General features: G+C 48.2%; 1 protein-coding gene across 1 annotated transcript; it reads right to left on the reverse strand.

Annotated features, from left to right (window-relative positions):
- Window positions 1-13749: 13749 nt before the first annotated feature.
- On the reverse strand, window positions 13750-21983 carry Cela3b (chymotrypsin like elastase 3B). The gene is made up of 8 exons (XM_006980853.4): window positions 21944-21983; window positions 20816-20901; window positions 18657-18754; window positions 18399-18533; window positions 16827-16963; window positions 16373-16515; window positions 14842-14994; window positions 13750-13832 (listed from the first exon to the last, which is right to left on the reverse strand). Exons 1-8 carry the CDS (start codon window positions 21981-21983, stop codon window positions 13815-13817), a joined length of 810 nt encoding a protein of 269 aa, XP_006980915.2. The 3' UTR covers window positions 13750-13814.
- Window positions 21984-24927: the final 2944 nt, after the last annotated feature.

Consider the following 24927-nt stretch of genomic DNA (forward strand, 5'->3'; position numbering starts at 1 on the left):
AAAAAAAAAAAAAAAAAAAAAAAAAAGAAAGAAAGAAAGAAAAGAAAATACCTCAAACCCTGCAGTGGTGGCACGCGCCTTTAATCCCAGCACTTGGGATGCAGAGGCAGGAGGATCTCTGTGAGTTCGAGGCCAGCCTAGTCTACAGAGTGAGTTCCAGGAGAGGCTCAAAAGCTACACAGAGAAATCCTGTCTCGAAAAAACAAACAAACAAACAAACAACAACAAGAAGAAAATACCTCAAGGGCTGGAGAGATGGCTCAGACGTTAATTAAGAGCACTTGCTGCTCTTCCAGAAATCCTGAGTTCAATTCCCAGCACCACATGGTAGCTCACAACCATCTGTAACAAGATCTGGTGCCCTCTCCTTTCATGCAGGCAGAACACTGTATACATAATAAATAAATAAATCTTTAAAAAAAATCCTGAAGGATATGCCTACAGGCCAGTCTGTTCCAGGCCCTCTCCCAACTGAGACTGTCAGGTATCTCTGGGCTGTGTTAAGTTGACAGTTAAAGCTAACTAGGAGACCCTTTCCTACGTGTACCCACACAGCAATGAAGTATGTACATTGGGGGTTGGCACAGTCTGCTTAGAAAATGACTCTGTGTGGGAAGCCAAATCCTAGCCCTGGGCATCTCTTCCTTAACACTTCCAATTGCCACTATACTAAGCTCTATCTCCTGATGTATAAGGGCTGAAGTTTTAAAGCCATACTGATTTGGTCTGAGACCTGCCATGCAAGTCAGAGCTCAGAAGCCAGTAACAGGAAGTGCAGAGATGTCAACCAAAGTAGCCTTCCTGCTTTGCTCTTTTTTTTTTTTTTTTTTTGTTTTGTTTTGTTTTGTTTTGTTTTTAGAGACAGGGTTTCTCTGTGTATTTTTGCGCCTTTTCTGGAACTCGCTTTGGAGACCAGGCTGGCCTCGAACTCACAGAGATCTGCCTGACTCTGCCTCCCGAGTGCTGGGATTAAAGGCTTGTGCCATCACTGCCCGGCCCGCTTTGCTCTTATCCTACAGAAGGGAAAGGGATCTGGCTATTACAAGATAGCTTTTGATTGGCTCATTTCAGTCTTCCAACTGGCCCATCCAAATGAAGTGAACTAGAGGATTCAAAGAGACATTAGGAAACTAGTTTGCTGAGTTAATGCCCCAGAGCCAATGTAACTATTACTGATCTGTAAACCTTTGATGGTTGAGTATTCTACCTAGTGGTTCAAGAACCAGGACTCCAATCAGGGGTCTGTGGTGGGTGCCAGCACTCGGGAGGCTGAGACAGAATCATGAATTCGAGGCTAGCTTGGGCTACATAATGAGACTTTATCTTAAAAGAAAACAAGAGCCAGGGGTGGTGGTACATGCTTTTTTTAAAATTTTTTTTGAGCTGAGGATCAAACCCAGGGCCTTGCGCTTGCACTAAATCCCCAACCAGGTACATGCTTTTAATCTCAGCATTTGGGAGGCAGAGGCGGGCAGATTTCTGAGTTTGAAACTGGCCTGATCTATGGAGTTCCAAGACAGTCAAGGCTACACAGAGAAACCCTGCCTTGAAAAACCAAACAAAGAGGAAAAAAAGAAAAGAAAACAGACTGGGTGATGTTGTACACCTTTAATCCTAGCACTTGAGGAAGAGGCAGGCAAATCTCTGTGTTTGAAGCCAGCCTGGTCTACAGAGCAAGTTCCAGGGCAGCCAGGACTATACAAAGAAACTGTGTCTGAAAAACAAACAAACAAACAAACAAAAAAAAAAAAAAGAAAGAAAAGAAAAAAAAGGAAGGGAGGAAGAAAAGAAAATGGAAGAAAGACTCAGACTCCTCACTCTGGCCCTGTTCTACCTATGAGAAAACATTGGTCCTTTCCCACACACCTCTACAACCATGCTTCAACCTCCCACTCCACTCCACTCAGCCTAGTTTCCCTGTCTGCAAATTGAGAGGGTGTGCTAGGTCCTAGGCTTCCAGCAGTCTCGGACTGCTTCAGCAAACTGTGGGTATGGAGAGAGACACACTTGGTGCTAAAGAGTAATCCTGATTTTGTAGGTTCAGACATTCATGTGAAAGTCCTATGCTGGGGCTCTGTGTAAAATGGCTGTCACTCAAGGTAAGATTCGCTCTGTGACCTTCTTGTGATTTTACAAACCTAAATTAGCTGGTCCCTGAGTGTGCTTCTATTTCTTGAGACCAGTTCCCCCGGGTTCCAGCTCACATGTAGCATCCCTATGCAGCCCTTACCATCCCGAGGAACGCACCATTCCTTTACATCCTAACGATAGCCACCAGCTGCCTGGTGAGGTTTGGTTAATAAAGGACCACTACCTATGCCACAGTGGGTCCATGAAATAGTGCCACCTAATGACATAGTAGCCCTCGTAGCCTACATATAGACAAACTGTGCATAGATGGCTGAAAGAGGAAGAGTGAGGTGGGAACACAGTGGTTAGGAGCTGGCAGGAAGTCCACTAGAAACAGGAAGTCCACTTCTACATAGAAGCATATTCTGGAATGTTGGAGCAAAGACAGAATCAGCTAATGACACATATTCTTGTAATGAAGAAGGAAGATCTGGAGAGGTGGCCCGGGGTTAAAAGTATTTGCTGCTCGCCGGGCGGTGGTGGCGCACGCCTTTAATCCCAGCACTCGGGAGGCAGAGCCAGGCGGATCTTTGTGAGTTCGAGGCCAGCCTGGGCTACCAAGTGAGTTCCAGGAAAGGCGCAAAGCTACACAGAGAAACCCTGTCTCAAAAAACCAAAAAAAAAAAAAAAAAAAAGTATTTGCTGCTCTTGGAGAGGATACGGGTTTGGTTCCCAGCACCCGTATGGTGACTCACAACCATCCATAATTCCAGTTCCAGGGGATCCGACGCCCTCTTCTCCCCACCTCAGTTACTGTATGCATGTGGTATATATATATATATCCATGAAGACAATATGTACACCTAGGATAAAAAAATAAATCTCAGCCAGGTGGTAGTGGTGTCGCTCACCTTTAATCCCAGCACTCAGGAGACAAAGCCAGGCGGATCTCTGAGTTTGAGGCCAGCCTGGTCTACAGAGCGAGTTCCAGGATAGCCAGGGTGGTTACACAGAGAAGCCATATCTCCAAAAACCAAAATAAATAATCAATAAATAAATACTTTAGGGGTTGTGGATTTAGCTCAGTGGTAGAGCGCTTGCCTAGCAAGCACAAGGCCCTGGGTTTGATCCTCAGCTCAAAAAAAAAAAAAAAAAAAAGACAAAATAATAAATACTTTAACCATTTTTTAATTAAAAATCTTTGAAGAGAGTGAGAGAAGAATGAATGCTTCTTCATTTTTTTTATCTCATTCACTCCATGAAACGGGGTCCCTGCCAATCTTGTCACTGTCATGTTTCCATCACATGTGTGTTACCGATGTTACTGGGACTGAACTTAGAGCTTCATGCACGCAAGTGTCCTCCTCCTGTGCTGTTCCCTGTCCTCTCTCTCTCTCGTTCTCTTTTCCTTGCTTTCTTTACTTTTTTTTTTGTTTGTTTGTTTTTGTTTTTCGAGACAGGGTTTCTCTGTGTAGCTTTGCACCTTTCCTGGGACTCACTTGGTAGCCCAGACTGGCCTCGAACTCACAGAGATCCGCCTGGCTCTGCCTCCTGAGTGCTGGGATTAAAGGCGTGCGCCACCACCGCCCGGCCATCCTTCTTTACTTTTTAAAGTTATATTTATGTATTTATCTATCTATGCATGTGTGCATACACACATTCCTGTGCCTTCGTGCTCGGAAGTAGGTTCCCTCCTTCCACCGTGTATGTCCTGTAAATCACACTCCTGTCTTCCAGCTTGTTGGCAAGCACCTTTACCCACTGAGACGAGGTTTCGCTAAGTTCCCCAGGCTGGTCTTGAACACACGACCCTCCTGCCTCAGTTGGACTGTGCACTCTACTGAGTCTGAGTCATTCTTCTCTGCCCCAGTGCCTGACATCACACTCACAAGTGCTCAGCTGGGACCACAGACCTGTGATGTCAGGCCCTGCTCTGTCCCCAACACTTAAAACTCGAGCGCAAGCTGTGTACACGTTTGCCAAGTCACCGAGTCAAGGGAGGGAGAGGGCTTGAATTCTGTGAGGAAGCCCATGTGATGGAGCCCACCAGGAACACAGCTGTACTTTAACAAATTCAAGTCTGTCACTCGGTGCATCAGAGGAAACAGCACAGAACAAACTGTTAAGTCGTGCCAAAGGAAAAGGCGGGGTTCTCGTAGGGTCTGGGGATGAGTGGAATTGAGAAGTTGAAAGGAAACAATGCTGGTTGGGCCTCAGCACACCCAGCTCTTTGAAAGGGGTTAACATCTGGTGTGAGCTAAAAATTGGACTCATGATTCTGTTTCCTTGGACACACAGTTAAGATAAATATAGACTGTTGTGTTCAAAAAACCCTTTTCTGAAACTTTGCACCTGGGTCGGGAATCTAGGCTGCTTCTCTGTGGGATCCGGCTCCAACATGCTGACAAGAGGCTGCTCTGACCTCAAGACTGTGATTTCAAACAGCAAAGTTTTTAACACGTTTGGAAAAAAGGGTTCTCGGCACCGCCTGTGTCTTTGACATGAAAAGAGTTTTCTCTTTTCTTTCTTTGGTAGTAAAGGGAATTGAACCCAGAGCCGTGCTGACTCTCAAGCCCTCTTCCACCAAGCTCTGCCCCAGCCCCATCAAAAGAAGGCTTGACAGATTCACAGTTGGTGGGAACTCCATGATGCCTCAAGCATCTGCATGTAGAAGCCTCTGAGGCAAAGTCTGATGACCTCGCCCCCTTGTGGCTGCAGCTCCCTGAGCCCCTCATCACAGTGAATGTCTGTTGTGTAACCATCCTGGCAGGAGTGAAGAGAGACATCTGTGCCCCTCCCTTTGGCTATCAGAGCAGCGAAGCAATGGTCCCCAAGGAACTGCAATTTTTCTGGGAGCCTCTTGCTTGAAGAAGGAGTGAGCCTGAGGAAGACCATGTCTCCCAGAAGGAGATTTCACACAATTCTGACGGCTTGTCTGACCACCGTGAGGAGAGACTGAAGCTGAGACAAGGATGGGCAGGACCACCTTGACAGGAACTGCTGAGTTATTCGTATCTCTAAACCTCCTGTCAAAACCCAAAAGATGGACTTGGAGGGGGATGGTCACTGGACCGCCTGTTCCTTTGTTCGTCTTCCTGATATGGGCACATTAAATAAACCTTTCTCTGCTTTTTCCTCTCACATACATGTCTCTTTAACTGATATACCGGGGACAGGTGGTGAGCCTGGTTGTAGGATCTAGGCTTGTACCCTGAAAACTTCGTTGACATTGGGGACTTTGACCAAGTTATAAGCCCTACTGGTGGGATCCAGCATCCATGACCCACCATGGGTTCCACTGAGTGTGGGTTGTCTTCCTTTGTCCCCTGTGTGTGACCCACAATATCAATAGATGTTCCTACCCACTGAATCAAATTATTGAGTTCTAAATACAGAGAAGTGGACGGGCCAGAGAACAGTGGACAGGGGCAGCAGCTGTGGAAGAGAAGACGCCAAGGGAGTGTCTTAGTTCGGGGATTATTGCTGTGGACAGACACCATGACCACAGCAGGCAGCTCTTATAAAGGAAAACATTTCACTGGTGCTGGTTTAGTTTCAGAAGTTTAGTCCGTTATCGCCATGGCAGCATGCAGGCAGGCATGGTGCTGGAGAAGGAGCTGAGGGGTCCATATCTTGATCCGCAGGCAGTAGGGCATGAACTGTCACTCTGGGCATGGCTTGCGCATTTATGAGACCCCAGAACCTCCTTCTACAGTGACATCCTCCAACAAGACCACACCTACCCCAACGAGGCCACACCTTCTAATTGTGCCACTCCCTATGGGCCAAGTATTCAAACACATGAGTCTATGGGGACCATACCTATTCAAAGCACCACAAGGGGAGAGTAAAAAAGGAAACTCCCTCTGCTAAAGCAAAGGATTCTAAAATGTGGCCAATGCTACTGTTCTGGGGTGGTGGTGGGGTGGTAATAGAATTGTTGGATTTTGTCTTATTTACTCTTTGGTTACCGTGAAGAGACACCATGACCAAGGCAACTTATAAAAGGAAGCATTTAACTGGGGGGCTTGCTTTCAGTTTTAAAGGATTAGTCCATGATCATGGTGGGAAGCAGTCAGGCATGATATTGGAGCTATAGCTGAGAGCTTTATACCTTATCCACAGGCAGCAAGCAAAGAGAGAGAGAATGGGGGGCAGGCTGGGCCTGGTATGGGCTTTTGAAACCTCAAAGCCCACCCCAGTGGCACACTTCCTCCAACAAGGCCACACCTCCCAATTCTTCCCAAGCAGTTCCACCAAGCTTTCCAATATATGAGTCTATGGGGGGCATTCTCATTCAGATCTCCATAGCTTCTTCATGAGTCAAAGGATGGACTGTTGACTTCAATGATTTTAAAATGAATGTGTAAAGTTCATGTCCTGGGCTGTAGATCAGCAAGCATTACTACACTGACCCATCTTTAAAAGGGAAAGAAGTGTTGATGCTGCTATTTTTCAAACAGCAAATTGTCAGCTTTTTAATGATTTGGGAAATAGAAGCAAAAATAAATGGTTAACATTCTAATTTTGATTCATAAAAAGCAGGTTATTGATGCTACAGACTCTAAAAGATTTGAATTGTTGAAACTGGGAGACTGAAGACCAAGAAGATGTGATTGTTGACCAAATCTTTGTGGAGTCACAGGGGACACTGGAGAGGTGGCTCAGAGGTTAACAGCACTGGCTGTTCTTCCAGAGGTCCTGAGTTCAATTCCCAGCAACTACATGGTGGCTCACAACCATCTAGAATGAGATCTGGCGCACTCTTCTGGCATGTAGGCATACATGCAGGCAGAATACTGTACACATAATCAATCAATCAATCAATCAATCTTTTTTTTAAAAAAATCTTTGCTGGGTTTAGGCAACTTCCTGACTCCCTGCTGGTGTGTGGTGAGAAGTGGGTCATAGCAGTTCCCAGGCTCCGTAGGCTAGGTGGAGGTCCCTGGGGCCACTGCTCAGCCACTTGAGGCACCAAATGTCTCCCTGGCCTTTATTTTGAAGTTGCTTGGGGGTGTTATCCAAGGGCTTTCCCTGACCCACAGGGCGGAAGAAGGTCAGCTTTGGCAACATCTGTGGATTCATGCTGCCAGGCATTGTGGTCTGACTCAGTAAGACTGATTAATGGCACCCTAGCCCAGTTCAGAACGTCCTCAGGCCTCCCTGCTCCAAAGGGCCCTCAGCTTCACCCTGCCCTGACCCTGCCTCCTTCAGACTTAGGCTTTTGCCAAAACATTTTTTGGATTTTTTTTCTTTAAAGAGTTGGAAGAGAGTTTTATGGGGGAGGCATGAGATCCCAGGAATGGTTCTAGAAGAAAAATGTGGGGCCATTTGTAATGTGTGGGGGCAGTGGATGGGAAGAGGATTGAGAAATATTGTCGACACAGCCATCTTGGAGAAGAATTAGGTCACTGGCAGAGCTCACCAATGCCCTCCCACCGGGGAGTTCCAGTTCTAGGAATATAGCCCGGGGAGTTCACACACATGTGTGCCTGGAGATGTGTCCAAGGATGTCCACCAAAGCACTCTTTGTGACCACAGGAAGTTGGCCCTGCTCTAAATGTCCATCATTTGGTGGTGGAGGGGGCGGGGCGTGGATGACTAGTGCTGTTGTATAAGGTGTTCTCCACAGACATGCAGCATCTAGGGGCCACAATGTAGTGAGTGACCACATGTGACAGTAAGTAAACAAGTTGAATGGGCTCTTTAAAAAACTAATTTATGCCAGGTGTGGTGGTGCACGCCTTTAATCCCAGTACTTGGGAGGCAGAGGCAAGTGGATCTCTGTGAGTTCAAGACCAGCCTACAAAGTGAGTTTCAGGACAGCCAGGGCTGTTTCACAGAAAAACCCTGTGTCTAAAAACCACACACACACACACACACACACACACACACACACACACACACACACACACACACACAAAGCCAACCAACAGTATGTTGTTGTTACTGTTTGTATCTATGGTTGTTTGGTTTTGAGACAATCTTACTGTGTAGCCCAGCCTGGCTTTAAACTCATGATCCTCTTGTCTTTGCCTCCCAAGCAGTTTGATTATAGGCCTGGGCCACTATACCCAATCTATGCTTTTTTTTTTTTTTTTAATCAAAATTGGTGCTGGGGGAGATGTTCAGTTGAAGTGTTTGGTATCCACATATGAGGTCCTGAGTTCAATCCCAACACCCACATAAAAAGCTGAGTATGGTAGTATATACTTGTTTTTTGTTGTTGTTTTGGGGTTTTTTGTTTTATTTATTTTTTTATTTATTATGTATATAGTATTCTGCCTGTATGCATCCCTGCATGACAAAAGAGGGCACCAGATCTCATTACAGATGGTTGTGAGCCACCATGTGGTCACTGGGAATTGAACTCAGGTCCTCTGGAAGAGCAGTCTCTGCTCTTAACCTCTGAGCCATCTCTCCAGCCCCAGAAATTAAGGAAACTTTTTCCTTTTTTCATAATTTATTTTTATTTATATGTGCATTGGTGTTTTTGCCTGCATGTATGCCTGTGTGAGGATGTCAGATCTTGTAATTACAGACAGTTGTGAGCTGTCATGTGAATGCTTGGAATGAACCCAGGTCCTCTGGAAAAGCTGTCAGTGCTCTTAACCACTGAGCCACCTCTCCAACCCAGTAGTATATACTTGTAATCCCCAAACTGGGAAGACAGAGATAAGCAGATCTCTGAGGCTCGCTGGCTAGCCAGCTTAGCCTGATTGATGAGCTCTGGGTCCCAGTGAGAGATCGTGTCTCAAAGAACAAGGTGCAGCCAGAGAGACGGCTCAGCAGCTAAAGGCAGTGGCTGCCAAATCTGATAACCTGTTTTCAGCCTCTAGGACCCACAGACCGGAAGTCAAACAGCCATTTTCAAAGATTGTTCTCAGACTTCCACATGTGTGCTGTGGCACCGGCACTCACATACAGACAAACAGACCTATATATACACGTAAATAATTAAATTAACAACAGCCAAAAAAGCAGGTGGATGGTACCTGAGTAAGACTGACCTCTGCCCCCGCCACAGAGACACACATAGACACGGACACAGGCACACGCCCACACACACACAAAAGAAAGAAAAGGAAGGAAGGGAGGGAGGGAGGGAGGGAGGGAGGAAAAAAAGAAAACAAGGAAGGAAAAGAAAAGAAAAAAATGGACACTATATAATACACTGTTTGTAGATATTTGTATATGTGATAAAAACCTAGCACCTCGGAGAAGGAAGATGAACTCTAAGCCCCTCTGGAGGTCAGGGTAGGTTAAGTCCATGCATCTATGACAAACAGTGCCGGACACTGTGGTGGTATTATGTTCCCCAAAATATTGTGCACCCTAATAAACTTATCTGGGCTCAGAGACAGAACAGCCACAATATTAAACATGAGGATAGGCAGTGGTAGCACACGCCTTTAATCCTAGCATTCCAGAGGCAGAAATCCATGTGTTCAAGGATACAGCCAAGCATGGTGACTCATGCCTTTAATCCTAGAAAGCGAGACTTTAATCCCAGGGAGTGGTGGTAGAAGGCAGAAAGGTATATAAGGCATGAGGACCAGAAACTAGAAGCATTTGGCTGGTTAAGCTTTCAGGCTTTCAAGCAGTACAGTTCAGCTGAGACTCATTCTGGATGAGGACTCAGAGGCTTCCAGTCTGAGGAAACAAGACCAACGGAGGATCCGGCGAGGTGATATAGCTGTGGCTTGTTCTGCTTCTCTGACCTTCCAGCATTCACCCCAATAACTGGCCTCAGGTTTTATTTTATTAATAAGACCGTTTAAGATTGGTGCTACAGGGCATCATCGTGGTTGGGATAACTATTTCTTGATTGTGTCCATATATACCCATGAGGGGTTGGCAGAGCTCTGTTCGATGCCTCCTCCCTCTGGGACTAGGTTGACTGGCAGCCACTAGCTGCCACAGCAGAGGGAAGGAGAGCTTAGCAGAATGCCCCATCTCTCTCAGCTTCACGTAAGCCAAGGAAAAATATATGGCCAAACCCTTTTAGGGATCAGGCAAGAGTTATTCTGTTATGCACCCCAAATGAGAAGCAGTGATGGGGGTGATTATGGACAATTCCACCCAAATAATGATGGCCTCTGGGAAGAATAAAGAGGAATACTGGGGTTCTCCACCTTAATTACCTTAATGTATTGCACATATTCTCTCTCTCTCTCTCTCTCTCTCTCTCTCTCTCTCTCTCTCTCTCTCTCTCAGTCGTGTGTGTGTGTGTGTGTGTGTGTGTGTGTGTGTGTGTGTGTGTGTGTGTGTGTGTTCTGTATGAGGGCAGTCATGATTATGCCATGGAACACATAGAGAGAGGTCAGAGGACAACCTCAGCTGTCTGTCCTCATTTTCTACCTTTGTTTGTTTGAAACAAGAGTCTTACTGTGTGGCCCTGGCTGCGCTGGAACTTGCTATGTAGACCAGGTTAGCCTTCAGCTCACAGAGATCTGCCTGCCTCTGTGTTGTGGCTTGAAAGATAAATGTTCCTCCATAGTCTCATGCATTTGAACACTTGCTCTCCAGTTGGTGGCGCTGTTTGGGGAGACCAGAGATGTGTGGCTTTTGCTGGAGGAAGTATGTCACTCAGGGCAGGCTTTCAAAGCTTGAGGCCTCACACTACTCTGCTTGTGCTCTGCCTCCTGCCTACAGTTCAAGATGTGAACTCTCAGCTTGCTGTTCTAGCCACTAAGGCTGCTGCCATGCCTCCCTGACAGGAGAGTGATGAACTTCAATCCCTCCGAAACCAGAACCCCAGATAAACTTTTCCTGCTCTAAGTTGCCTCGATCATGGTGTTTATCACAGTAGTAAAAAAAGAAACTAGCAGACTCTGCTTCCCAAGTACTGGGACTCCAGGGGTGTGCCAGCATGCCAGGCTTCCACTTTGCTTTGAGGCAAGATCTCTCTTGTTGACAGCTACATCTGCCAGGCTAGCTGTCCCAAGAGCTTGTTGTCATTCTCCTGTCTTGGCCTCTCATCATCAGGTAGGTATGCTGGGATTGCAAACATGGGGACTATCATGTCCTGATGTTACATGGGTTCTGGGAATCTGAATTCAGGCTTGCACAAGTGCTTTACCTACAGGGCCAATTCCCCAGACCTGTAATTACCACTTTTTTTTTAGAGACAGAGTTTCTCTGTGTAGCTTTGCGCCTTTCCTGCAACTCACTTGGTAGCCCAGGCTGGCCTCGAACTCACAGAGATCCTCCTGCCTCTGCCTCCCAAGTGTTGGGATCAAAGGCGTGCGCCACCACTGCCCGGCCAACCACTTTTCTTTTATTATTTTTATCTTCTCTGTGTATGGGTGTTTTGCCTGCACATATGTCTGTGTGCCACATGCATGCCTGATGCCCACAGAGACCAGAAGAGGGCATCATACACCCATAAACTAGAGTACTGGAGGGTAGTGAGCTGCCCTGTGGGGCCTGGGAATCGAACCTGGGTCTTCTGGAAGAGCAGTCAATGCTCTTAACCACTTTTATTTTTATTTAAAGTATAAAGCAGGACTAGGGATGTAGCTCAGTGTTAGAGTGCTTGCCTAGCATGCTCAAGAGCCTGGGTTCCATCCCAGCACTGCATAAACAAAATGAAGCAATTGCTAGATTTCAACCATGGCACAAATGGTTGAGATGTCTATTTAACATATCGAAGTGGGCCTGTCCACCAGGCTCTCCCTGCATCCCTCAGTCCCTACCTGTTACAGGCCCTCCTGGCTGACATACCCCACCCCCTACCCTGGACTCCCCAGTCCAGGGGGCTGGGCTAATATTCTCGATATAATCCAACCACTTTGGTTACCCACTCTTTGTATTTTGGGCCTCCTGGCTGCTACACCTGGCTCCCCTCTCAGTCCTCTCCCTTCCCTTCTCCCTCTCCCCACATGGCTCAGCTCAGTCTGGACATGTCCACTCTGGATTCTCCCAGAGGTCCCTGCTTCTGGCTGTGCTCTCCCACATACCTACAATAAACCTTCTCCACCACCCGAGGAGCAGTCATGTCCTTTCCTTTCCTTTCTTTCTTTTCTTTTTTCATTTAGCAATAATATTCCCTATCTACTAATTTGTAATTTTTCAGATTGTGTCTTTCAGCCTTTTTTGTTTGTTTGTTTGTTTGTTTGTTTGTTTGTTTTTGGAGACAAGGTTTCTCTGTGTAGCCTTGGCTGTCCTGGAACTCACTCTGTAGACCAGGCTGGCCTCAAACTCACAGAGATCTGCTGCTACCTCTGCCACTTAAGTGCTGGGATTAAAGGCATGTGCTACCACCGCCCGGCTAAAAATGAGTAGTCCAAGCTGACCTCCAACTTCTGATCCTCCTGTCTCCTCTTCCTTCAGCAAATCCTACTGGTATGCACCACTACAACCATAGTCTCTTAGTCTTTTTTAAAATAGAAAACGTAACTCTAGAATAGTACTTCTCAACTTTCCTAATGCTGTGACCCTTTAATACAGTTCCTCATGTTGTGGTAAACTCCCAACCATCAAATTTCATTGCTACTTCATAACTGTAATTTTGCTGCTGGTATGAATTGTAGCGTGAATATCTGATGTGCAGGATATCTGATATGTGACCCCCTGTGAAAGGGTCATTCGACTTCCAAAGGGGTCTGGACCCACAGGTTGAGAACTGCTATTCTGGAGGCGACTCCATAGTTAGACTAGGAATTGCAAGCCTGTGTTCCTTCGTGGCCACGCTTTTCTGGTGGTGGTCAGGAGAAGCACAAACCACCCCATTGTTTTTGTGTTGCTCTTATCGGCAAGGTAGCCATCTTCCAGACCTCCAGAGTCTGCTGAGTGGCAGTCTTGGGGAGAGCTGTTCTCCTTTACTGCAGCCAGCATTCTCCTGAAAGGGGGAGGGGGGGCTGTCTCACCTGTGTGTGCCCCGTTATGAGCCTGACACAAGGCTCATTTTTCCTTGTGTTTTGTTTTGTTTTGTTTTTTGAGACAGGGTTTCTCTGTGTAATAGTCCTGGCTGTCCTGGAACTCATGCTGTAGACCAGCCCGGCCTCAAACTCACTGAGATCCGCCGGCAAGTGCTGGGATTAAAGGCATGTGCTACTACCTCCCAGCAAAGATGATTTTTTTTATGTATATTGGGATTTGGCCTGCATGTCTGTGTGAGGGTGTCAGATCCACTGGAACTGGAGTTACAGACTGTGGTGCTGGGAACTGAACCCGGATCTTTTGGAAGAGCGGCCAGTGCTCTTAACCACTGAGCCATCTCTCCAGCCCCATCTCTGAGGCTTTCTCTGGAGCAAGGAATAAATGTTTGTTGAATGAATGAATGACTACAGCCTTCCTCCTCTAGCCCTTCAACAGACAGAAAACATTTGGTCTTTTTTTTTTCTCCCATGATTGGCGCAGGACCAGATTTTCTGCACTGAAGAAATTTCTTTGTGACTATCTGCTACCACTGGCTATATTCTCGGCCCTAATCATGACCACTAAGGTGACAAATTATCTGAATTTCCGAAAGTTCCTCGATGCCTGCACCTGAAGTCCCATGTCCTAGCATGGCTGGTCACCCCAGAGTGGCTCCTTCCTCTCTGAGACTCATTCTTTGTTCGTCCCCATCTGAGGGGCTGGCTCTGTCCTCATCTCTGCATTTCAGACCTAAGATTTCACAGACAGGCCAGAGGGCAAGTGTTACATCAGTGAAGGCAGCGAGAGTCAACTTGGAACTTTTAGAAAGGGTCTTTATTCTATAGAGGACGGGGGTCGGTACTGCCAGCCAAGTCTCGGTTCTAGTTGTTTGCAATGGTCTGTAAAAAAAAGTGGAAAAAAGAAAAGCAGGAGGTTGGACAAGGACAGAATACTTTAGTTAAGAGTGCAAACTTTGGCTCTCTCTGTACTTTCCCACCACGAAGTCCCTCTGTCTGTCTGTGTCTCTTTGGTTCTCTCTCTCTCTCTCTCTCTCTCTCTCTCTCTCTCTCTCTCTCTCTCTCTTTCTCTTCCTAATAAAGCTCTAAAGGGTTAAAAAAAAAGAGTGTAAACTTTGGGCCTGGAGGGAACTGGGCTCAAGTAGGAATGGCCCAGCCTTGTCACTTGTTTGCTGTGTGTCCCTGGGAGAGTGACTTGACCACTCTGAGCCATGGTTTCCTCATCTCCATAGGAGAGGTAAAAGTAGAAGTTGCCTCTTGGGTATTCTTCTTTTGTTTGTTTTGTTTTGTTTTGTTTTTCGAGACAGGGTTTCTCTGTGTAACAGCCCTGGCTGTCCTGAACTGGCTTTGTAGACCAGGCTGTCCTCAAACGCAACAGAGATCCACCTGCCTCTGCCTCCTGAGTGCTGGCATTAAAGGTGTGAGCCACCACCACCTGGCCTCATGGGTATTCTTAACTGAGCTTTTAACTAAGGGTTTTAAGCACAATGAATGTATAAATCACAGCCAGTACTGCTATCAGGAAGAGCAGCCATTGTCTTGGACCACCTGTGTCCAGATGGTCTGCTCTGCACCCTGACTGAACCCAAGTACCCCCATCATGGTTCTCATCCCCTTTTCCTTCTATTGTCCATTTTTCCATCTGCCCACCACCAAGTGGCCCATTGTTTGACGTAACTCTCTGTCCTCCATGACTAGGAGGGACCTGGGCCAGGGGGTCACTTCTCAATACCTGTTAGATTCTGGAAGTACAACCAAGTAAAACATCCCCAAGCTCTCTGGAATGTCCCCGAAGGCCCCTCCCTGGCCCCCATGAGCTTCAGGCCCTCTTCGGGGCCTGCAGATTCTCCTCCAGGTCCCTGGCAGGCTTCGGGCTCCCTCGTCGCCTCACCTCCTCGATCCAGTCATTGAAGGCCGAGACACGGGTGAACACCGTGGGCTTCTTTAGAGTGTTACAGCCCAAGCCAGAAACGAAGCTGGTCACACCATGGACCTGCCAGGTGCCGTTCTCAGTGGGGCAGTTGAGGGGTCCTCCAGAGTCACCCTGCAATGGTGAGAAAAGGTGTCTGAAGGATAAGGAGTGGGCTCTGAGCTTCATGACATCAAGAAACGTTCACACTGCTTCATTTCTCTGGACACCAGTTTGCAGAAGAACACCACTGTGTTCTGCAAGACCACAAAGCAGCAGTTCTCAACCTGTGGGTCGCACCCTCTTTGTTTCACAGGTGCCACATATCAGATATCCTGCATTCCAGATGTTTACCTTACAATCCATAACAGTAGTAACATTATAGTTGTGAGGCAGCAACAAAAATAACTTTATGGTTGGGGGTCACCACAACATGGAGCATTGTATTAAAGGGTTGCGGCATTAGGAAGGTTTAGAACCACCGACGACATAAGGGTTAATGAGACAATGCAAGGTGTCAGCACAGCGCCCAGCAGAGGCAGTTCTCCAAAAAACGGTACCCCTCGTAATCTCACCACATTCAGTGTTTTGGGGATTTTGTTTGGGTTTGATTGTTGGAGACACTGTGTAGCCCAGGCTGATCTTGAACTTGCAATCTGCCTCAGCCTCCCGAGTGCTAGCTGTCACAGGCAGCTCTACACAACGAGACCATCCTGAATGTTTCCTTATCGTTTCAAAGCCACAACTGATACAGGCTGGCAATGTAGCTTAGTTGATGAAGTGTTTGCTTAGCATGCATGAAGCTGTGGGGGCCGTCTCGACCACTGCATCAGCTGGACGTAGTGGTAATGCCTGTAGGTCCACCACTCACAGGTGGGCACAGGAGCATCAGAAATTCAAGGTCATTCTTGGCCTCATAGTAAGTTTGAGGCACAGACTGTGATACTCCAGAGTCTCAAAACAGTGAGACCGGGCGGTGTTGGCACTTGCCTTTAATCCCAGCACTCGGGAGGCAGAGGCAGATGGATCTCTATGAGTTCGAGGCCAGCCTGATTTTTAGAGTGAGTTCCAGGACAACCAGGGCAACACAGAGAAACGCTGTCTCAACAAACAACAACAACAACAAAAAAAAAAAAAAAAAAAAAAAAAAACAAACCAACAAAAGCAATGACTGGCAGAGGCAGGCAGAGGCATATAATTGCTATGAGTTCAAGGCCAGCCTAGTCTACATAGTGAGCTCAGGTCCATCAAGGCTGCATTGTGAGACCCTGTCTTAAAAAATCAGTGACAAAAAGGAGCAGAAAGGGACTGGGACTCCTGTCAAGCCAGGCGGGAGCTGGCTTGAATCCAGGCTCCTGATGCCACCTCTGAACTAAATTGAGTCCCTTTTCATCCCACCTGGCCTGGAGATTACACGAGGCAAACCAACCAGGTCTGTCCACCTCAGGGCAGATAGTGGAGGGACTTTGGGGCCCTGTACACATGCCACCCAGGCAGGTGTGAGTTGACTCACGTTGCAGCCAGATTGTTTATCCCCGCCAGCGCACACCATGGTCTTCTTCACGGAGAAACCCCACCAGTCCCACTTGGAGCAGTGTTGGTAGTCCACCACAGGTAGCAGGGCCTGCTGCAGTTTGTCGGGGAGAGGCCCATTGGCTGGGGAGACAGAGGACACTGCCTGGGACACCTGCCAGTTGCAGAGTGATGAGCCTTCAAAAGCCCCATTAGCCTGCTAGGAACTGTGGGGTCTTGCTTGCTCTGTGTTCTGTGGCATCCTCAGTACTGGGCACATAGTGGACACCCCAAAAATGTTCCACTGAACATGTTTGTGTTTGGGGGGAATCAGGGAGAAGGTGGGAGCTGGAGAGGAAGGCTGGGCACTACAAAGATGGTTCCTGCTGTGACCCTTCTGTCCCACTTGTCCCCGACACTTGTCTCTGTGGTCAGGTAGAAGGGTCGGCACGTACTGTAAAGACGGCCCCAGCCACTAATGTAGCAGGGATCTCCGTTGGGAAGGATGTCACCAGCAGGAGGGAGGCAGGCAAGCTGGACCTTGTCTCCCAGCTGAGCGCTTCTTGAGAGCTTGACCAAGGCGATGTCATTGCTGGGGGGAAGTGGGAGTCACATGAAACCTGGTCCTCCTGATGGACCCATAGCAATCACCTCCTTTGCTCCTTGCATTCCCAATCTATTTATTATTATGTATACAGTGTTCTGTCTACATATGTGCTTGCAGGTGAGAAGAGGGCACCAGATCTCATTACAGATGGTTGTGAGCCACCATGCGGTTGCTGGGAATTGAACTCAAGACCTCTGGAAAAGGAGCTAGTGCTCTTAACCGCTGAGCCATCTCTCCAATCCCTTCCCAATCTATTTATTGGTTGGTTTCTGTGGTGCTGGGGTTTGAACTCAAGGTCTTATATATACTAGTCAAGTGATGCACCACCCCAGGCCTTCCTAAGTCCATTTGTTTTGTTTTGCTTTGCTTTTGAGACGGGAGTCTCACTATGTAGCCCTGGCTAGCCTATGTAGACTGGGATGGTCCATAACTCACAGAGATCCACCTATTTCAGTGGATGAGATTAAAGGTGCATGGTACCACACCTGGTTTCCAAATCCATTCTTAAGGTGGAGCAGCTCTTGGAAGCCCTCGCCCACTTTAGCCCTGCTACCCTTGTCATCCATGGTTCCCACGATCCAGCTGTGTCACCTGCAAGGTTCAGGGACACAGTGGCCCTCCTACCCCAGTGCATCCCAGTGCAGTGGTCTAGGTTGATGTCTGAGAGCCCACATTTCTGACAGGTTCTAGGGGATGCTGCTGCCGCCACCCTGGGTACCACACTGTAAGTACCACCATGCTCCATCTTGACTCTCTAGCTGCCCTTCAAGTCATTTCACTGGAGTCTGATATAGCTCTCTGCTCACTCTGGGATTCTAGCTAATGTAGACTATGGTCTTAACCCACCACTGCTGTTACTGTCTTTGCAGCTACCCACAGTGGAAGCCACCGGGGCCCAGGCAACTGTCTCTGGGAGTGAGCTCTCAGTTTGCTTGGTGTCTTGTGAACTAGAGACCCTGTTATTATTCCTAGTCGTTTCTGGAGTCACATGACTACGAATTCGCTGTCAGCAGTCAGGCAAAATGCTTAGTCACTCCAGGGCCTTATTTCCTATGTAACCAATGTACAGCGTGGTCTTGTAATCTCTACGCAGCATGATCACATAATCTATGCGTAGGCCTGTGTATACATTCTCAAGGTGACCTATAAAAGCAGGCCCTACCTGTTCTCTCTCTCTCTCTCTCTCTCTCTCTCTCTCTCTCTCTCTCTCTCTCTCTCTCTCTCTCTCACACACACTAGAGGTAGCACACACCCCTCCCCCCTACCTTTCTTTTCGGTAGGCCTACCCACCTCTACCCTTTCCCTTCCCTAATAAAAACTCTTATAGTGGGTTCTGTTGTACCTCGTGTTTTCTCACCCCCGCTAATAATGTCGCCAAATAAACAACAGCCCCCAACTCCAGGCCTGAGACTTCACTCACCCACAGCTCACACAATTGGCGTTCCACTTGGGGTGCACAAAGAGACCATCGGGGTTGACGGGGATCACCTGCTCTGGGCCCTCTTCCACGCTTCGATCATACTCGCCCAGTACCACCTGGTAGGTGAGGGAACTCCTGCAGAGGGGTGTGGAGGTCAGTTAGAGTCTATAGCCAACCTCCCCCCTCTCCCATTGTCCCAGCTGCCCGGGGACTCATGCAGGGACAATGGCTGGGGCAGGGACACGGGGTAGAACTTACGAGATGCAGTGGCCTGCGGTCATAACCCAGTCAGGAGCAATGAGGGTGCCACCACAGGTGTGGTGGAAGCTCCCTCCCTTCTCATACTGAAGGGAGACCTGGTGGTCAGGAAAGAAAGAGCTTGCTTGAGTGGCCTGGACCCAATTCCATGGGACCCAAACCAGAGGTTCTGGACGTTGTGCACCGTACAGCTCTAGAAGGTGCTCTTCACACAGGGGAACAAATGGTGCCGTCTGAAATACTCTGTCACTTTTCCATTAGGGTCCCATTTCAATTAGCCAAAGCCTCCCCACCACAGACTTTATGATATCTCTGGGGTCCACAACACTCTTTGCCCTTTGCAGCATCCACAAACCTTGTGTTTCCTGAGGGTTCCCCAAGACCCTCTGTCCCATCAGACCTCCCGGTCTTCTGAACCTTAGATCTTTCAAGGCCTCTTGAGTCTGCAGGAATATGCCTCACCTTGAGTCCTCTGCCTCCTCTTTTCTCTACGCTCTGACTCTCAAAAGCTCCCTCTACAGCTGTCTATACCTGTGATTCCTGCATCTCGAAGAAGTGGCAGAAAGATCAGTGGTTGGAGACGAGCTAGGGTTATGTGAGACTGTCTCAAAAAATAGGCATAAAAGAGGGAGGGGCTAGAGAAGTGGATCTGTGTGTAGAGTACTTGCTTAGCATCCATGAAGCCCCGAGTTCCATCCCCAGACCTGTAGAAGTGGGGTGTGGTGGCACATGCCTATAACCCCACCACTCAGGAGGTGGAAACAGACAACGGGGAGGTCAAGAACATCCTTGGCTGTATATTGAGTTTGAGGACAGCCTGGGCTACATGAACCCTCTATCAAAAATGAACATCAACAAAACCTTCTTAACCAAAAATGAACTGACTATGATCTGCTTAGGTCTGGCCTATACATAAAGATGCCTATCTCCTCCTCATACTTGTCACTTGTGTGCTATCCGTGATGTTTTTACACTCTGACAGCCACAGTAAGTCTCCGCTGTCACCAGTGTATGGCCAGCAAAGCTACAGGATTCACGCCCTGGTCCTTCATAGAACAAACTGTGACCCTCTCTGTTCTCATTATCTTTGATGATGCAATTGTTCTTTTTGTTTGTTGTTTTGTTTGTTTTTCAAGACAGGGTTTCTCTGTGTAACCCTGGCTGTTCTGGAATTCACTTTGTAGACCAGGCTGACCTCAAACTCAGAGATTCACCTGCCTCTACCTCCAAAGTGCTGGGATTAAAGTGTGTGCCACCCCTGCCCAGCCAATGCAAATGTTCTCTGTCTTCTGCAGCATGCTGGCCTCAGCTTCCTGTGGCTGTTGAGCACTGGAAATGAGGGGCACTGAGGGACTAGATTTCTTTAGTTGTCTAATTTGTATTAATTGTGTAGGTTTTTAAAAATGTTTACTTATGTGCATGTGTGCATCTCTGTATGGTATATACCTTGTGTGTTCTGGTACCTTCAGATGCTAGAAGGCATTGGGTCCCCTAGAGATGGTGTTACAGGCAGTTATAAGCTGCCTGACTAGGATTTGAACTCAGGTCCTCTGGAATATCAGCAAGTTCTCTTTGCCACCGAGCTCTCTCTCCAGGCCCTGGTTTGGTTTTTGAGACAGGGTCTCCTATAGCCTAGGCTGGCCTCAAACTTGCTATGTAGCTGAAGCTGGCCTTGAAAGCCTGATCATTCTGCCTCTAGTGAGTGCTAGAATTACAGGCAAGTAGCCACTATGTCTGCCTTAATTTATATTAAACTTAAATAGCCACATGTGGCTTGCGGCTATTGTTAGACAGGGAGTCTTGCCCTCTGAGCTCTTCCCATGGACCTCTACGAAGTTCCTAACCCCTTTACAGCTCTCAGACCTTTGGCCCCTTTGTAGAACTCAAGGAATTTGAAGATAAAATCTTCCCTCTAAACACAGCCCTGGCAATTCCACTGTTATTGAGCCAACCCTTAAACATCACCCTTTCCCCAGATTCCACTTTCAAATTGCAGCTGTCCCAGCTGAGATTACAGATGGAGCAACCTCCAAGAGATGCCTTTGTTCAAGGGTTTCGGGCCATTTGAAGTCAAAGCAGGGCATAGAGAGGAAACGGGGGGTCACGGCTGGCTGCCGCGTCATGAGAACCCACAGTGGATGGGCGGGCAGCGCTCTTACCTGCCAGGGCCAGCTGTAAGGAACAGCGTCCTCACCATTGACAACTCGGCTGGAGGGGCTGAAGGCAGGCTGGCCACAGCCTGAGGCTAGAGGGGACAACAGAGAAGCCAGTCAGCCAGAAGTGTCCTCAAAAGGAAAGAAGGGGGGTGGGGGTGGGGGTGCATGCCTTTAATTCCAGCACTTGGGAGGCAGAGGCAGGCGGAATTCTGTTAGTTTGAGGCCAGCCTGGTCCACATAGTGAATTCCAGGTCTACCAGAGCTACATAGAAAGTCCCTGTCTGAAAAAGAAAAAGGAGGAGGAGAAGAAAAGAAGGAGGAACGGGCTTTGTGAGCCCCTTCCCCTCTCTAGACTCCAGTAGCCATTTATGACCTAGCATTTATCACTCCCCAATAAATAATTAAAAAAAAAAAAAGAAGGCCCAGCTAAAAGTGGCATGCTGACTCACACCTGTAATCCTTGTACTTGAGAGACCGAGACAGGAGGATTGTCAGGAATTCAAGGAAAGGCAGGTTGAAGTATAGCGTGAGACTTTCTCAAAGAAAAGAAAAGGTGATTGCTGTTGTTGAGTGTGACATGCGAGGCTGCCTGGGTACAAAGTGCGACTTGGCCACTTGCTCAGGATGAGCTACTTTATTCCTCCAACGCTCAGTCTCCAAACTGGCTCCACACTGTGATGAGTCCCATGAGGGCATATAAGAAGGAAAGCCTTCTGCAGCCCGCCTGACATAAAGCAAGCACCCAGTAAATGCCGTCAGTCAGCATTATGACCTGCCAGGGGAAGCTTTGTGGGCTCTTTAACAGAAGAACAGAAAATTCCAGTTCCGGCCATCAAACCACAGAGCCCAGACCTTAAACCAGGAGGCTGTCCATCGTCCCCTCAAGGAGCCTTCCCCTTTGGGCTCCCAGTCTTCTTTCTGACAAGCTGGTTCGTCCACAGCTTGTCCCTCACCCCGATTCCTGTCCCAGAACCAAGCTGAAGCCCTTATAATCATGTCACAGTTAAGCAGAGACCCTTTCCTGTAGAAGCAGGTATGGGGTGACACCCAGGGGGAACAGAGTGAGGGCCGTACTTCAAGGACTTCCAGGCTGATGCAGCGTGGGGACATGGGCACAAGCTGGGGACTTACCAAGGGCCACAAGCGTGAGAGCACTCAGCAGCCGGAGCATGGTGAACTTCGGGGTGATGAGAAAGAAGGTGGAACTGGGCCTCTAATATAGTGCGGAGGCAGGTGGAGGGGACCGGGCCAGGCCCCACTCCCACAACAGGTGGCCCAAGGTCACATGCCAACCACGGCAGATCAAGGACCAGGAGCTGAGGGAAGAACTCCAGGCTTCCTCCAACCTGTGACTGCACAGGTGGCATCGACCAGGCAGCTGATAAGATGGGGACAGGCAAATGGATTCTGTCAGAGAGGCCAGCCTCTCCCAGGGAAGGCCAGAGCATGGCGGGTGGGCAGACCTGGGTTCCGATCCTGACTTTGTAACCCTGAATGCTTGGTTTAACTACTGTGAGTCCCAGATTTCTGGTCTCTAACATGAGATTAATATTTGTCCCTACCTCGCTGGGTGGCGGTGGTGGTGGCGGCAGCAGCAGCGCATGCCTTTAGTCTCAGCACTCAGGAGGCAGAGGCAGGCAGATCTCTGTGAGTTCAAGGTCAGCCTGGTCTACAGAATGAGTTCCAGGACAACCAAGACTACACAAAGAAACCCTGTCTCAGAAAACAAAACAAAACAAAACAAACAAAAAAATTCATACCCACTTCAATAAAAGACTGTTTGTTTGTTTGAGTACTTTCCTTAATATAGTAGGGATTTTCTTTTTCTTTCTTTGTTTCTTATTTTTTTTTTTGTTTTGTTTTGTTTTTGGTTTTTCAAGACAGGGTTTCTCTGTGTAGCTTTGCACCTTTTCCTGGAACTCACTTGGTAGCCCAGGCTGGCCTCGAACTCACAGAGATCCGCCTGCCTCTGTCTCCCGAGTGCTGGGATTAAAGGCATTCGCCACCACTGCCCGGCATATTAGGCATTTTCTAGGGCTGTGAGCACAAACAGCAACAGTTCCATTCTGTCTAGAGGTGATGCAAAGATGAACCCACAAAAATTGTAAGAAGCTGTCTCCACTAGTGAGAGTGGGTGCTGTAGGAAAATGAAACATGGGTGCTTGGGAAGGAAGAAAGGAACTTGTTTGCCTGGAAGGTAGGACAAAGTGACATTTCAATATACGACTGAGTCCTGAAGCCAGCCATGGATGGATAGGAAGCACTCAGCTTGGGCTTGGCTTGCCCAAGAAAAGGCGGTCCAGGGCAGCTGGAGCTTTTGATCAAAGTGAAGCTGGGTGAGGCATCATGGTCTGTAACCCCAGCTGCTCCGAGGCTGAGGCAGGAGGATTATGAATTGGAGATCAACTAGAGCTGCATAGCCCTGTCTCAAAGCAAAAATAAAAGAGGGTTAGAGGTGCAGTGTGGCGGAATGAGTCCATCCCTGTCATCCCTGTGAGGAAGAGGGGGAGGAGGGAGAGGAGACAAAGAAGAGATGAGGAGAGGGAGAGTAGGAAGAGGGAAGGATGAAAGAGGAAGCAGGGGCTGGTGAGATGGCTCAGCCGGTAAAGGTGTCCATCAAGCCTGACGACCTGAGTTGATACCCAGGACTCCCATGGTGGAAGGAGAGACCCAGCTTCTGCAGGTGTCCTCTGGCCTCCACACATGTGCTGTGACGCATGCAGCCACCCTGCCATCCCCCACACGTGCAACAACAACGTAATTCAAAGCTTTAGAAAACAGGAGCGTGGTGAGGATGCTGCCGAAGAAGCTGAGGAGATGGATACCAGACACCTTCCTCCAGCACTCTGCACTTCACCATGGAGGCAGGGTTTCTGGCCGAACCCAGAGCTTGTGATGTGGCTGGTTTAGACCCCTTTCTCTGCCTTCTGAGTGCTGCACGAATCTTAAAAGGTCTTATTAATAAAAACAAACCCGGGTGTTGAGGTAGATTCTGAAAGATCAGAGAGGCAGAACAAGCCACAGCTGCCTCGCCTCGCCAATTCCTCAGCTGATCCTGTTTCCTCAGACTGGAGGCCTCTGAGTCTTCATCCAAATGAATCTCAGCTGAACTGCTGCTAAAAGCCTAAAAGCTTAACCAGGCCTAGTTCCTGTTCCCCACGCCTTAAATACCTTTCTGCTTCCTGCCATCACTTCCTAGGATTAAAGGCATGAATCACCATGCCTGGCTGTTTCCAGTGTGGCTTTGAACTCACAGAGATCCGGATGGACCTCTGGATCTCTGTCTCCAGAATGCTAGGATTAAAGGTGTGTGTGCCACCATTTTTCTGGCCTCTTTGTCTATCTAGAGGCTGTTCTGTTCTCTGACCCCAGATAAGTTCATTAAGATGCACAATATATTGGGAACACAGTATCACCACATCTGAGTGCTGGGATTACAGGCAGGCCCAGGACTGCCCAGCTGCCATGCATATGCTTCACACTTGTGAGGCCTTCTCTGTGTGACCATCTCCCCAGCTGCTTTTCTTTCTGCATTCCCCTCCAATCAGTGGGGATGGGATCCAGAGCCTCTGAATGTGAAGAAGCAATGCTACCACCAAGCCACGCACCAGCCCAGGGCCAACATTTTTTGTCTGTTTTTGTTTTTCAAGACCAGGTTTCTCTGTGTAGCCCTGGCTGTCCTAAAACTCACTCTGTAGACCAGGCTGGCCTGGAACTCACAGAGATCCGCCTGCCTCTGCCTCCCAAGTGCCAGCCCATATTTTTGTTGTTGTTGTTTGTTTGTTTTGGTTTTTTGAGACAGGATTTCTCTGTGTAGCCCTGGCTACCCTGGAACTCACTCCATAGATCAGGCTGGCCTCAAACTCAGAGATCTGCCTGTCTCTGCCTCTCAAGTGCAGGGATTAAAAGCATGTGCCACCACCCCTGGCTTAGGGCCAGCACTCTGTTAGGGTTCTATAACACGTCTGAATAAGGCAAGTCCTCCCGATCACTCATCACCCCTCCTGAGCATGTGTTCAGGCTCAGCGTGTCTGAAGTCTTCCTCTGGCTCCTACAAAGAGAGGCCAAGGGAGGGGCAACACTTAGCTGCTCTAAGTGGACCCCTGATGGGAGAA

This window comes from Peromyscus maniculatus, chromosome 2, assembly GCF_049852395.1.
Source record: "Peromyscus maniculatus bairdii isolate BWxNUB_F1_BW_parent chromosome 2, HU_Pman_BW_mat_3.1, whole genome shotgun sequence".
Classification (NCBI taxonomy): Eukaryota; Metazoa; Chordata; class Mammalia; order Rodentia; family Cricetidae; genus Peromyscus; species Peromyscus maniculatus.